This window comes from Hypanus sabinus, chromosome 8 (genome assembly GCF_030144855.1).
Source record: "Hypanus sabinus isolate sHypSab1 chromosome 8, sHypSab1.hap1, whole genome shotgun sequence".
Classification (NCBI taxonomy): Eukaryota; Metazoa; Chordata; class Chondrichthyes; order Myliobatiformes; family Dasyatidae; genus Hypanus; species Hypanus sabinus.
This window is the reverse complement of record NC_082713.1, coordinates 16,551,524-16,566,491: the sequence shown is the minus strand read 5'-3', so window position 1 is coordinate 16,566,491 and position 14,968 is coordinate 16,551,524. Positions and strand designations below refer to the sequence as shown.

The window sequence follows — 14,968 nt, the reverse complement described above, 5'->3', positions numbered from 1 at the left end:
TATCAGCAAAATGTTTTTTGGTAGGTTAATCTCTGACCTAGTTATGGTTGTACTTAATCTAATTAATAGTGTAATAAGCTACTTATGGAACAACTTTCAACATTAACTCATTAGAATACAGAACGAACCACACAGTACAAGCTCTTGCAGATCAATCTAACCTACTCCTCCCAGTCCTCCAATTTTCTTTCACCCACATGCCCATCTAAGTCTCTCAAGTGCCCCTAATGTAAATGCCACTACCACCACAGCCAGCAGCATGTTCCACTCACATATCACTCTCTGTTTTTAAAAAAAAAACCTACCTGTGACATCCCCCCCCTACACTTTTCTCCCCAAACGCCTTAAAGTGATGCCCCCACGTATTAGCCATTCCCATCCTGGGTAAAACTCTCTGGCTGCCTGTTCTACCTAAGCCTCTTACGAACCTGTACACCTCTATCAAGTTACCTCTCATCCTCCTCCTCTCCAAAGAGAAAAGCCCTAGCTTGCTCATAAGCTATGCTCTCTAATCTAGGCAACATCCTGGCAAATCTCCTTCACACACTCTCTAAAGCTTCCACATCAGTCCTGTAATGAGGAAACCAGAACTTAACACACTCTACATGCAATAAAATTGGTGAGGCCTGTAAAATTCCAATTTGTGCACAAAACCAGATCAGCTCATTTTTCTTATTTTTTTTTACCTGCTCTACTTATTCTATACAAGATTGCTCTAGTGTTTATTGGGCTCTGTTCGAAAACTACTAAATATATTCATAAATTGAATTGTAATAGAAATATTAAGAGGATCTTCACAGCAGCACTATGGCATAGAATTCAACAATAAAGATATGATGCACCAGATATTGAGGAGAATAACAGCAGAAAAAGGTAAACAATAAGAACGACTTAGCGAAAGACATTAGAACTTAGAGACTGCTCTCATACCAGAGTGGTGGAAATTAAGTGCAAACACATAGAAGTGGAGGCTTGTAGATGACAGGAGTTAATTAAAGAGATTACTAGAGGGATGTAGTCCAAGTGGGATATGAACACAAGATTATTTTATCTTAAGATGTTCTTCATTTCTGCTTACACCATGAAAAGGGAAAGGAAAATCCCATTAAGTGTAATAATGACAAAATGATACAACAGAGGAGAGTTAGGAACAGGTAGAAAATAAACAATTCAAAACTAACTCACAAAAGGAGAACAGATGGGTAAACGAGGACTGGATGGAGTGGCTGAAAGCTTCTACTCAAAAGGTAACTGCTCAATTGTGGTTTACAAAATCCAATCTTTTCATTCTTGATTGTGCCCAATAAAGTCACACCAAAATGTGGTTTCACCACTGAACAACTAAAGATTGCTTATAGAGACCAAATGGACAACCCTGTCCAACAAACTTCTGAAGTGCTCCACTGAGCAAAATTAAATCACTCAATACGTAACATCTGCTGGCAAAAATTTACCTTCTCAGCAAATGACAAGGGACTAGAGCAGTTATAAACTTGTTATCGAGGATACGCACAATGAAAGCTTATTTTAAGTTTAACATAGTATTATTCAGACAACAATCCTGTGTGCCCACTGTAGGGTGTTGTTACATGAAACTGCATTTGGAAACAAAACTTCAAAAACGCACTTCAGAGAATCTAATGCTTACCAATTATTCGACGATTGAAATAATCTGGCAACATCCTTTCACACACAGCTACCAGTAACCAAAAGGCTTCTTCTTCTTTTGCATAAAGTAGTAAAACAGATGTCAAAATATTCATCGCCTTTGCAGGTAATATGAAAGAAAGAACATATACTCTACTAAATAACTTGCAACTATTCATGAAGATACAACATCATGCATTTTGCCTAGGCCCAGGAGTCCCAAACTGGGGTCCACCCCTCAATTAATGGTAGGGATCCATGGCATTAAAAAAATTCGGAACTCCTAGCCTAGGCCATTCAAACATTTAAGTGAGATCCAACTTTTTTATCTAGCCAATGAACAGTCTACTAAATAACTTGCAACTATTCATGAAGATACAACATCATGCATTTTGCCTAGGCCCAGGGGTCCACCCCTCAATTAATGGTAGGGATCCATGGCATTAAAAAAATTCGGAACTCCTAGCCTAGGCCATTCAAACATTAAGTGAGATCCAACTTTTTTATCTAGCCAATGAACAGGATAGTGCAGGGCAGCAACAGTGATTAAAGAACTGCGCAGTAACCTGTATTTATATAGTACCCATGAATGCAACTATCGCAAGATATTATAACCTTAAACCCATGGCCAAAGGAGTTAAGGGTTAGCTCTATGCTCAGCTGAATCCAATTAATGTATGAAAAAATAACCTCTAAAAACTTCCCTAAGCATCCACCACGTCCAGGGTTATATGGACATGGTGGGAAAAATTCCAGCCAGGTCCAACTACCCTTCAAAATCTAGTTTATGAACTCTAACTGCTTGATCCAGCATAGTTCAAGTACAGAAACTAATACGATTCCAAATTTGCTTTGCCAGACATTTCCTGGTGAAGATACTTATGCCCCCCCCCACCCCGCTTACCCAAAACAAATGCCAAATTTACAAAAACCAAAATATACTGTTCAGCTCATTGAGAAAACAATGCTTCAGTCAGTAAAGTTGTACTAAAAGAAGAAAAACATTAACCATTAGAAATTATTTGCCCTTGTGTCCTTAATTATTCTTTGGCTACACATCTGAGATGTACTGACATTTATTATCCATGCAATTGCAGAATGAAGTTCAAATCTTTCTTTGTATGAGGTTTGCCATGATATTAAAGAAGAAACAATGATTTAACATAGTCATCAACATTACATGTCACAGTGTTTGATGTGGGTAATCATGGTCTTTAATTATGATTGCTTGTGGCAAATTTTTCTACACAAGTAATTTGCCACTTCTTCTAGGCAGTGTCTTTACAAGACAAGTGACCCCAGTCATTATCTATACCCCTCAGAGATTTGTCTGCCCGGCATTAGCGATCGCATATCCAGGAATTGTAATATACACCAGCTATTCTGATGACCAACCACCACCTGCTACCATGGCTTCACTTGGCCCAGCTCAGGGAGGCTACACCTTGCTCGATGGTAACCTGCAGGCTAGTGGAGGGAATGAGCACTCCACTCCTCTGGTAGAGATGTATCATGACTCATTAATATATAAAACAGTAGAAAATAGTTAGTTTGAGAGTAAGCTACCAAATCCAACCTGACAATAGCCTATCTTCGGATTCCGGGATGCATAGGCTGTGAGAACTCTTCGCAGCGCAGAGATGCCTGTATCACTTTGAAAAGCTGGATGTTCAGGCAGTGAGCGATGTAGGTCACGTTCTATTTCATCAGTAGCCAGAGTACAGGTGCCCATTGACCTTTCAACCAATTCTGTATAATAGCCTGGGTGAGCAGCCATGTCATTAATTGCACCTAAAAGTTGAATTTTCACAACATTTATCTCTGCCGTTATACTGCCATAGACAATGAACAAGGTATTATTATTTAGAAATATCCAAGTCATCCACTTAAAATCAAATATCTAATTTTTATTGGTGTTCTGAAAATGACTTATTTTTAAAAGAAATTGTCAGCTGACATATCTTTTTGCAGATACAAGGATTGTTATCCAAAAGCGTATCCACACCCAACTCTGCTCTTAGCAAAGGACACACATTGGAATTTACCTTAAGAAGATGCAGTTAAATATTTGCTCTCCCAGCACCTGTATAATGAATTTTCATTACAAAATTCATAAACAAAATTCTCTGTTAATTGATCACACTGCACTACATTACATGTTTATTTTGATTGGAGTTATCAAGGTAGCTGAGAAACCTGAAATGTTTTTAATGGTAAGATTTCATTTTCACCACTTGATGACACATTGAGAGGATTAGCCAGCTGCTGAGGGGATAATTTAATGCATGGGCTACAGCGGGATGGAGGAGATAGAACTGTATACGCTTAAGGTGGGTAACTGGGATGGGAAAGACAGGAGATCTAAAGAAGGAGTGAAAAGAAGAGTAATTCAGACAGAGGAAGGCCGGTTAGGGGACAAGAAATCAAGAGAAATAAGTCTGGGAAACACATGATCCACAAACCAAGAGGATTTAACATTAAAATACACACCCATGAGGCTCAGGGTCCAGCAGTTCTAGATTTCTGCAGTTACTTGCATCAAATCTGATTAGTAAATGTTAGGATCTCTCATTTGCAAGAAATTACCATCTAAATGTTTTAATGTCCCCATCTGGACCAAGCCAAACAAGCTTCCATGCAATCTGGAAGCCACAAGCTGGAGCTGTACAAGATAATAAGAGGCACACATCAAGCGGATAGCCAGACTTTTTTTCCCAGAATGAAAATGGCTAATACCAGGGGGCATAATTTTAAGATTGGAGGGAAGGATAGCAGGGATGTCAGCGGCAATGAATGTATTTTTTTTAAACAGAGAGATTGGTGGGTGTGTGGAATGCCCTGCCAGGGGTGGCGGTAGAGGGACATTTAAGCAACTCTAAGATAGAAAAATGGAGAACTATGTGGAAGGGAAGGGTTAGATTGATCTTAGAGTAGGTTAAAAGGTCTATACAACAGCACGGGTCGAAAAGTCTGTACTGAGTTGTTGTGTTATATAGCTTTCATTATACCTTGTTTTGCCACTATTTCAAACTCGTTAATTGTCATTTTTCCAACATAGCGGCGCAACGCAGCTTGCAGCGGCCACTCTGGAGCTGATTATCTGTTATTTGTGAAGTGGGGTGCTGTGCGCAATAATAATCGATTGAAAACAGACGTGGGAGCACGGAAGAACATTGGGAAATCTCCAGGAAGACCACCTTCGTTGTTGCTGCTGTTGTGAGGTCCAGGACTCTGCTGGGAAGAACAGGCCCCCAGTCCTCGGGGTCGCATAGCCGATGGTCGTTGGCAGGGCCGTCTTAATACGCTCGGCAGAGGATGGTGCTTGGAGAAGCGGTGCCGGAGGGGATGGTCGTCGGCTCGGAGGTTCGACGGACTCGGAGTCCGCTGCGGTCAGGTCACTTTCAGTGTGTGCTGCGCCTGTGAGGCTGAGTCCAGCGGCGCCGTGGAAGTCCATAGCAGGGGTATTCCTTTCTGCCGCCGGCGTGGGATGGCGAGTCTGTCGGGACCCTGGGGACTTGTGGAAACTGTGGTGATTTCTTTTGAACTTATAGTCCTTTAACATCTTTGGACTATTTTTACTGTGCCCATGGTCTGTTTTTTTTTTATCAATTATACTATTGTTTGCACTGATGTAACTATATGTTGTAACTATGTGATTTTGTGCAGGTCTTGTAGCTTTAGTTTTTGCTCTTGTTTGTCTGGTGGATTTGGAGCTCCTTTCCCGGGAACGCGCTAAGACGGTAGTGCGATATTAATACACAGCAGCCTCTCTGGACTCTGGATTGGGGATTGCCAAATGTTATGTGGATTTTCTAGTGTAGTCTGTTTTGTCATGTGCTTTTGTGATATCATTCTGGAGGAACGTTGTCTCATTTTTTAACTGCATTGCATTTGCGGTTTCTAAATGACAATAAACTGAATCTGAATCTGAACGTGACAACCAAATGAAAAACAATGATACTGTGGAGCATGCTGCACCCACAATATGTATATTACCACAACACATAAAGCAGAATATTACCAGAAATGTCAATAAAATGTACATGAAGTGCACAGCACAGATGAAGAGTATACAGGACACAGCTCGCTGTTCTAGTGACAAGACCTTGGTGGTGGCAGGGCATTCAGTAGTCTCATAGGAAGCTGTTACCCAGTCTGGTAGTCCTAGTCCTGATACTCCTTCCTGATGGTTGGGGCTCAAAGAAATTATGAGACAGGTAGTAGTCCTCAACAATGCTCTTTGTATACAATGTTCCCACGAAATGTCACAAATAGTAGGGAGAGAGAGCCCAATAAAAACATAGAAAATAGGTGCAGGTGTAGGCCATTCGGAACTTCGAGCCTGTACCACCATTCAGTATGATCATGGCTGATCATCCAACTCAGAACCCTGTAACTGCCTTCTCTCCATATCCCCTGATCCCTTTAGTCACAAAGGCCATATCTAACACCACTTCCCTACTAACATGTATTTCCATCAGTTCTTCCATCTCACTAGACCCTCGGTCCCTTACTATTTCCGTAAGATTATTTATGTCCTCCTTAGTGAAGACAGAACCAAAGTAGTTATTCAATTGGTCTGCCATGTCTTTGTTCCCTATGATCAATTCACCTGTTTCTGACTGTAAAGGACCTACATTTGTCTTGACCAATCTTTTTTCTTTTCACGTGTCTATAAAAGCTTTTAGTCAGTTTTTATGTTCCCTGCCAGCTTTCTCTCACAATCTTTTTTCCCTTTCCTAATTAAGCCCTTTGCCCTCCTCTGCTGGTCTCTGAATTTCTCCCAGTCCTCAGGTGTGCCGCTTTTTTTCGCTAATTTATATGTTTCTTCTTTGGACTTGCTACTGGGGACCTAATTTCCCTTTGTCAGCCACAGGTGCACTACCTTCCCTGGTTTATTCTTTTGCCAAACTGGGATGAACAATTGTTGTAGTTCATCCATGCGATCTTTAAATGCTTGCCATTGCATATCCACCATCAACCCTTTAAGTATCATTTGCCAGTCTATCTTAGCTAATTCACATCTCATACCTTCAAAGTTACCCTTCTTTAAGTTCAGAACCTTTGTTTCTGAATTACCTATGTCACTCTCCATCTTAATGAAGAATTCCACCATACTATGGTCACTCTTACCCAAGGGGCCTCGCACGACAAGATTGCTAACTAACCCTTCCTCATTGCTCAATACCCAATCTAGAATGGCCTGCTCTCTAGTTGGTTCCTCGACATGTTGGTTCAGAAAAGAATCCCGCATACATTTCAAGAAATCCTCTTCCTCAGCACCCTTACCAATTTGATTCACCCAATCTATATGTAGATTGAAGTCACCCATTATAACTACTGTTCCTTTATTGCACGCATTTCTAATTTCCTGTTTAATGCCATCCCCAACCTTACTACTACTATTAGGTGGCCAGTACACAACTCCCACCAGTGTCTTCTGCCCCTTAGTGTTATGCAGCTTTGCCCGTATCGATTCCACATCCTCCAGGCTAATGTCCTTCCTTTCTATTGCATTAATCTCCTCTCTAACCAGCAATGCTACCCCATCTCCTTTTCTTTACTGTCTATCCCTCCTGAACATTGAATATCCTGGATGTTGAGCTTCCATCCTTGGTCACCCTGGAGCCATGTCTCTGTGATCCCAACTATATCATATTCATTAATAACTAACTGCACATTCAATTCATCCACCTTGTTACGAATGCTCCTCGCATTGACACACAAAGCCTTCAGGCTTGTTTTTACAACTCTTAGCCCTTATACAATTATGTTGAAAAGTGGCTCTTTTTGCTTTTTGCCCTGGATTTGCCTGCCTGCCACTTTTACTTTTCACCTTACTACTTTTTGCTTCTACCCTCATTTTACACCCCTCTGTATCTCTGCACTTGTTCCCATCCCCTTGCCACATTAGTTTCAAGCCTCCTGAACAGCAGTAGCAAACACTCCCCCTAGGACATTGGTTCCAGTCTAGCCCAGGTGCAGACTGTCCTGTTTATACCGGTCTCACCTCCCCCAGAACTGGTTCCAATGCCCCAGAAATTTGAATCCCTCCCCCTTGCACCATTTTTCAAGCCATGTATTCATCTGAAATATCCTATTTCTACTCAGACTAGCATGTGGCACTGGTAGTAATCCAGGGATTATTACTTTTTAGTTTATCTCCTAACTCCCTAAATTCACCTTGTAGGACCTCATCCTGTTTTTTACCTATATCGTTGGTACCTATGTGCACCACGACCAATGATTCTCACTGTAGTTTTAACTATCTTCTGTAGGGTCTTGCAGTCCAAAGCCTTGCAGGTTCCGTATCACACGATACAGCCAGACAGGACATTTTTGATAGTGCTCCTGTGGAAAGCTGTTAGAATGGGAGTAGGGAACTTTGCATACCTCAACCTCCTCAAAGTGTAGACGCTGATGTGTCTTATTGACTAATAAGGAGATGTTGTAGGTGCAGGTTATATGGTCTGTTACATTCACACTTAGTAACTGTGCTCTTCACTCTCTCCATGGCAGAGCCATTGATATGCAATGGAAAGTGGTCCATCTGCACCGTCCCGAAGTCCACAATCACCTCTTTTGTCTTGTCCATGTTGAGACGCAGATTGCTGTTCTCATACCATTATCATCAGTGAACTTGATGATGCTGGTTCACCTGGATCCGGCAATGCAGTTGCGAGTCAGCAATGTGAACAGCATCTGGCTGAGCACACAGGCCTGGGATGGAGCTACCATCTTGGATTGACTACAGTCTTTCTGTTAAGAAGTACAAGATCCAGTTACAGACTGGTGTGTTGAGTCCAAATGAAGCAGCCAACCCAATTCACTCATCATTCCTTGAAACTTGTCTTCTACTGACTCTGCAAGAGTTAAAGCAGGCTCATACAAAAGAAAGGAAAATTACAAAATGGATTCCACTATTGTGAAAAATGTGCGGAAACATACTCTGTAATTTGGAAAAACAGAATTTCATTCATTCCTGCAAATTTAAATTACTGATCGTTTGAAAAACTTGTTTCATAGCCACATAGATAACAATGCATACCTGAAAATAACAGCCAAAGTTCTCCTCTTAAAGTTTCTGGAATTCCTCTCATTACCAGTTCTCGAGTCTTTTTTGTACGAAACATACAGACTCCTTGACCATATTCTACAAAATGAATGTTCCATGACTGCACCTTCATCTTTTCTTTTAACTGCAATCCATAAAAAAGCTGCAGTTCAGTATCTCATCCTCAGAGAATATATTTATATATTGGTAATGAAACAATAATTTACTGTCTGCAATAAACTTGCTGGAGCACATTAATTGGAACCATCATGACCTGGAATTTCTTGTCTTGGACTTTAACAACTACCCTAGAATCAACTTACTTTTCCAAACCAACCTGTTTCCAATATTTAGAATTGAAGAACAACCAAAAACAACATTGATAGTCATTTTTTTTAATTATGCATATTAGGAGAGGAAGAAGCGCCTACTAGCATGGCTGAGAAAAACAATTCATATCAAGACAACAATGTCCACATAAATAAAACAAATCTAATGAAGTCACTGGATTAACTCAATTTTATTTTTAAAATCCCACTTCTCTATAAAACACAGCTCCTAGATTACTACTGGGCTACTGGTTCTTGAAATTTAAACCACAGTATTACATGGATCAATACAGTACAGGAATATAACCTTAATCCAATAATGGCTGTAACAAATCTGATGCCAATCAAAACTAATTTCATCTACCTTCAGGTGATCTATAACCCTCCATCCCTGCCTGTTTACCTGCCTGCCTAGATGCCTTTCAAATTTTGAAGGACATGTCCGAGTGAGAGATCCGTGTGTCATGGCAGATGGAAGAGCTGAGGCTGTGTGCCCAGAGACCCAGTGGACTTTAAACATCGTAAACCAGCGAGTTGTTTATGACTCCCCTCTCACTGTGAAACAGAGACACCCCTTTCTCCCTTATTAAGGAGGAAGGGAGCCTGTGGTATGTCGATTACCAGGTAACTAGTAGTCTTTGGAGTACTACAAGTCTGTGCCTTTGCTGTTACCTTGCTCACGCTCGAGTGCTCAGTGGCGGGTGCCGTTGATTTTTTTTGCCGGGGGGGGGGAAGGGTGAATTGTTGCTTACTGCCGCTTATGCATGGGAGGGGAGCTGGGGGGACTTTGGGGTTCTAACATTTAACTGTCACTCATTCTTTGGTGGCACTCCTCTGTTTTTGTGGATGGTTGCGAAGAAAAAGCACTTCAGGATGTAAATTGTATACATTTTTCTGACATTAAATGTACCTTTGATGTTAGACAAAATAATATAATGATTTTATATTATATACAATATAATGACATAACCAATCTCAGGATTCTAGACTGTTCAAACAGTAGTTACTCTACATATGACATTATACAGGTGACCTCCATGTCAGAGAACAGTCATATCATGATTTTCCATAACTCAAAGCCACATCATCTGTACATGCATCAACAAGCATGAGCTGGAAAAAACTGCATTTATTTTTTTACATTTTCTCCACACAAAGACTGAATTTTATTCCACTTCTCAAATTTTCTATAAGCGAAATTCCTAAGAGCGAATGTCCATAACGTGAATGGCTGTAAAACTCCGCCACAGATGGTCCTAAAACCACCTCGAAAGGAGGAGGGTTAGACATGGGGTAAGCAAGCCCATCCCATAAACACCCAGAGCTACAGAAACGCCAACAGAAGCTCCAAAGACCTCATCCCTGGGAGAGGAAGGATCTTCAAAGATGGGCTACATCTGGGGACAACTTGAAAGACTGGCTCAGGATAGAGGCAACCTCGTGTCAGCAGCCTATAACCCGATGGGTTTAAGTAAGAATGGCTGTAACATCAGAGTTACCTGTACCTTAAAGGGCCAAACCTGCAGGCTGAAAAAATTATCAATGGACACAATTAACCAGATTCACACTGGAGGTGATATAGCAAAATACCTAAAAACTGCACACCAGAGTTTTATCTACAAACAAAAAAATTACTTGCCATTTTTGAATCCAGATTTTCTGCCTCTTGTGGATGAAAGACTCGCATTAGTGCTTCAGTATTGACTGTTTTATTGCTTTCTTTCAGTAATGCACTATGTTGTTCATCAGTAAGTGAAAACATGGAATCACTGTGTCCAAGGAGGGTATCATCTCCCTGAGCAACTTTTAGACACGATTCCTACCGGAAAAAGATACATCACACATATGAGTAATCAGCTTCTACACCAAGGAAAATTGGACTAGCTCAGCTGCTCCAAGTAAAGATTCTAAACTATTTCATATTTAACTAAAATCCCCAATTAAGGTTTGCTGCAATTGGTTGGGGGAACTCAGCGGGTTGATCAGCGTCTGCAGAAGGAAAAGTATTTTGATATTTCGCATTGAAACCACTGCATCAGTCTGTATCTCTTGCGTCTTCATGATTAAAGCTTTACTCTACAGATTGACAATAATGTCCAGATACATGCATGGAAAAATTAATGATTTCAGTGTATACAAATTACTGTCAGAAAGGGCATAATACCTTAAGAGTACAGCAGAAAAGGGCTTACAGGAGAGGTTCCACAAATAAGGTATTTCAAATACGATATTCTTTTTATTTCTTCATAGTACAGTATACTCTCAACTATAAGGCATCTAAGTCACATGAGAGGCTGAGGACAATCTGCTCTGCTGAAGGTTGATGGGAGACAGAATAGACTAAATTCACAAGTGAATCTGCAGATGCTGGAAATAAATAAAAACACAAAATGCTGGAAAACTCAGCAGGCCAGATAGCATCCAAGGGAGGAGGTAGTGACAACATTTCGGGCCGAAACCCTTCATCAGGAGACATCATCCTGATGAAGGGTTTTGGCCCGAAACGTCGTCACCACCTCTTCCCATAGATGTTGTCTGGCGTGCTGTGTTTTCCAGCATTTTGTGTTTTTATAAACTAAAATCACTTCGGTGTGCCAAAGTCTAATTTAGGTTTAAGAAGGAAAATATTAAATTGCTTAATATTCTGAGAAATTTTAGCACAAGAATTATGGATGTATATTTAAATAGCTGAGTTTACTGTACGTGAACACCACTGACACCACCAGCATTTATCATCAATCCTGAACTGCCCCTGACTTATGTAGGTAATGAAGAGTCTGTGGCGACCCACTTCCTAGTGCACTCGAACCGGCTCTCAAATAGCCAGCGTGCAGGCACAAAGGCCAGGTCCGCAACCAAGGGAAAAAGCCTGCGGGGGTTTGTGAGTACGTGTCCCTTAGAGCATCTGCGCCCGGGGAGGGTGGGATGAGGGAGGCTTTAAAGCAAGGCTGTGAAGTTCGAATAAAATCATCTTTAATTGCAGTTTACCGACTCCGTGTCGTTATTTTAGCGCTGCGTGTAGCACACTGCTACAATTGGTGACCCCGACGGTGCAAACGATTTTTGGACCGGAGATGACCGACGCCGCATCTGTTCATGTGGTTTCATTGAAACTGCCAAGCTTCTGGACGCTGCGACCTCACCTATAGTTCCAGCAAGCAGAAGCCCAATTCCACGTTCGACAGATAACCTCAGAGGACACACGTTACTACTACGTGGTGAGCTCCCTCAAACAGGACACAGCGGCCCAGGTTGCGGAGTTCGCACAGTCTGCCCCGGCGGACGGCAAGTACACGGAATTCAAAGCCCTACTCCCAAGGGCTTTCGGACTCTCATGGTGCAAGCGGGCTGCCTGTTTACTGCACCTGGATGGCTTGGGAGACAGACCTCCATCGGCTTTAATGAATGAGATGTTGTCTTTGGCCGGCGGACACACACCCTGCCTCATATGTTTGAGCAGGCATTCCTGGAGCAGCTGCCTGAGGACATACGCCTGCTGCTGTCCGACGCGGATTTCAGCGACCCCCGGAAGGTGGCAACCCGGGCAGACTTGCTGTGGAACGCTAAGAAGGTGAGTGGGGCGTCCATCACACAGATCACCAGGCCACGCTCCCAGCAGCAAACCAGTCCAGGCCCTGCCACAGAGCCCGCTAACCCCAGAGGCAGGGGTGGGGAGCCCAATGAACACTGGTGTTTCTACCACCAGCAGTGGGGCGCAGAAGCCCGCCGTTGTTGCCCGCCCTGCCAGTTCCCGGGAAACGCCAGGGCCAGCCGCCGCTGATGGCTACGGTGGCTGGCTGTCGGGATAGCCTCCTGTATGTGTGGGACAAGAGGTCGGGACGCCGTTTTTTGGTCAACACCGGTGCCGAGATCAGCGTCTTACCTCTGACGAGTTACAACACCCGCAACAGGGCACCAGGTCCCCCCCTGAGAGCCGTGAACGGCAGCATGGTAAGGACCTGCGGCACCCGTACGGTGCAGCTACAGTTTGGCTCCAGCCAGTTCACGTGGGACTTCACACTGTCCGCCGTAGCCCAACCGCCTCTGGGTGAAGATTTTTTGCGGGCTCACAGCCTGCTGGTCGACCTGCCAAGGCAGAGGCTGGTCCACGCTGAGACCTTTCAGACGTTCTCCCTGGGAGAAGCCCAGTTGCCAGCCCCACACCTCGGCTCCATCACGCTGTCCGACAACCACTTCACCAGAGTCCTGGCGGATTTCCCATCAGTTCTGGCACCGCAGTTCACAGCAGCCATGCCCCGACACGGCATACAGCACCACATCCCGGCCCAGGGACCAGCTCTCCATGCCCGTGCTCGGCGGCTTCCCCCGGACAAGCTCCAACTGGCGAAGAAGGAGTTCAAGAGGATGGAGGAATTGGGGATCATCCGGCAGTCCAACAGCCCATGGGCCTCCACCCTGCACATGGCGCCCAAAGCGACAGGGGGCCGGAGACCATGCGGCAACTACCGCAGGCCGAACGAAGCTACCACACCGGACCGCTACCCTGTGCCGCACATTCAGGACTTTGCAGCAAACCTGCACGACGCACGGATCTTCTCCAAGGTAGACCTCGTCAGAGGATACCATCAAATCCCGATGCATCCGGACGACGTCCCCAAAACGGCTCTCATCACTCCGTTCGGCCTTTTCGAGTTCTTCCGCATGCCGTTCGGCCTGAAGAATGCCACACAGACGTTCCAGGGGTTAATAGACGTGGTGGGACGCGACCTGGACTTCGCATTCATCTATTTGGACGACATCCTCATAGCCAGCAGCAGTCGACAGGGGCATCTGTCCCACCTCCGTCAACTCTACGCCCAACTGAATGAATACGGTCTAACAATCAACCCAGCCAAGTGCCTGTTCAGGCTCGACATCATTGACTTCCTGGGCCACAGGATTACTAAAGACGGGGCAACCTCTCTGCCCGCTAAGGTAGATGTGGTCTGCCATTTCCCCCGACCCACCATGATCAAAGACCTTCAGGAGTTCGTAGGTATGGTCAATTTCTACCACCGCTTTCTCCCTTCAGCTGCCTGAATCATGCGCCCCCTGTTTGCCCTGCTGTCGGGTCCGGGCAAGGACATTGCCTGGGACGAGGAGTTCGCCGCCGCTTTCATTCACACGAAGGAAGCTTTGGCGAACGCCGCGATACTAGTGCACCCCAGAATGGACGTCCCTACCGCCCTCACAGTGGACGCATCTAACACGGCAGTCGGTGGGGTGCTGGAACAACTCATCAAGGGGCGCTGGCAACCCCTGGCATTTTTCAGCAAACACCTGCGGCCACCTGAGCTCAAATACAGTGCTTTCGACCAGGAACTGTTGGCGCTATACCTGGCAATCCAGTATTTCAGGTACTTCTTAGAAGGTAGGCCCTTCACCGCGTTCACGGACCACAAGCCGCTTACCTTTACGTTCAAGAAGGTGTCCGATCCCTGGTCGTCCCGCTAGCAGCGCCATCTGTCCTACATGTCTGAATACACGACGGATGTCCGGCACGTCTCGGGTAAGGACAATGTCGTGGCGGACACATTCTCTCGCCCTAACATTCATGCCCTTTCCCAAGGGGTAGACTTTGAGGCGATGGCAGACGAGGAGATCCCGAGTTACAGAACCGCAGTCTCCGGCTTGCAGCTCCAGGACCTCCCTGTAGGCCCAGGTGAGAGGACCCTACTCTGTGACGTACCACCGGCCAACCCCGTCCCGTCGTCCCAGCAAACTGGTGGCGCCGTGTTTTCAACTCCATTCATAACTTAGCGCACCCCTCCGTCAGGACAACTGTCCAGCTGGTAGCCAACCAGCTACCAGCCGGTTCGTTTGGCACGGACTCCGCAAGCAGGTCAGTGAATGGGCCAGAACGTGCATGCACTATCAGACGGCCAAGGTGCAGCGGCACACCAAAGCTCTGCCACAGCAGTTCCACCCCACCCACCGG

The 14,968-nt window shown here is 44.4% G+C and overlaps 1 protein-coding gene across 4 annotated transcripts in view; it reads right to left on the bottom strand.

Moving 5' to 3' along the window:
• The window catches only part of tbc1d8b (TBC1 domain family member 8B), a 128,359-nt gene that overhangs the window by 38,933 nt on the left and 74,458 nt on the right, over positions 1-14,968 (bottom strand). For all 4 annotated transcript variants that reach the window (XM_059976724.1, XM_059976722.1, XM_059976723.1 and 1 more), the window contains 4 exons: positions 10,670-10,849; positions 8,696-8,846; positions 3,224-3,438; positions 1,649-1,766 (listed from right to left, as the gene is read on the bottom strand). In XM_059976724.1, the coding sequence (XP_059832707.1) occupies positions 1,649-1,766; positions 3,224-3,438; positions 8,696-8,846; positions 10,670-10,849 (664 nt within the window). The remainder of the gene's footprint in view (positions 1-1,648; positions 1,767-3,223; positions 3,439-8,695; positions 8,847-10,669; positions 10,850-14,968) is intronic.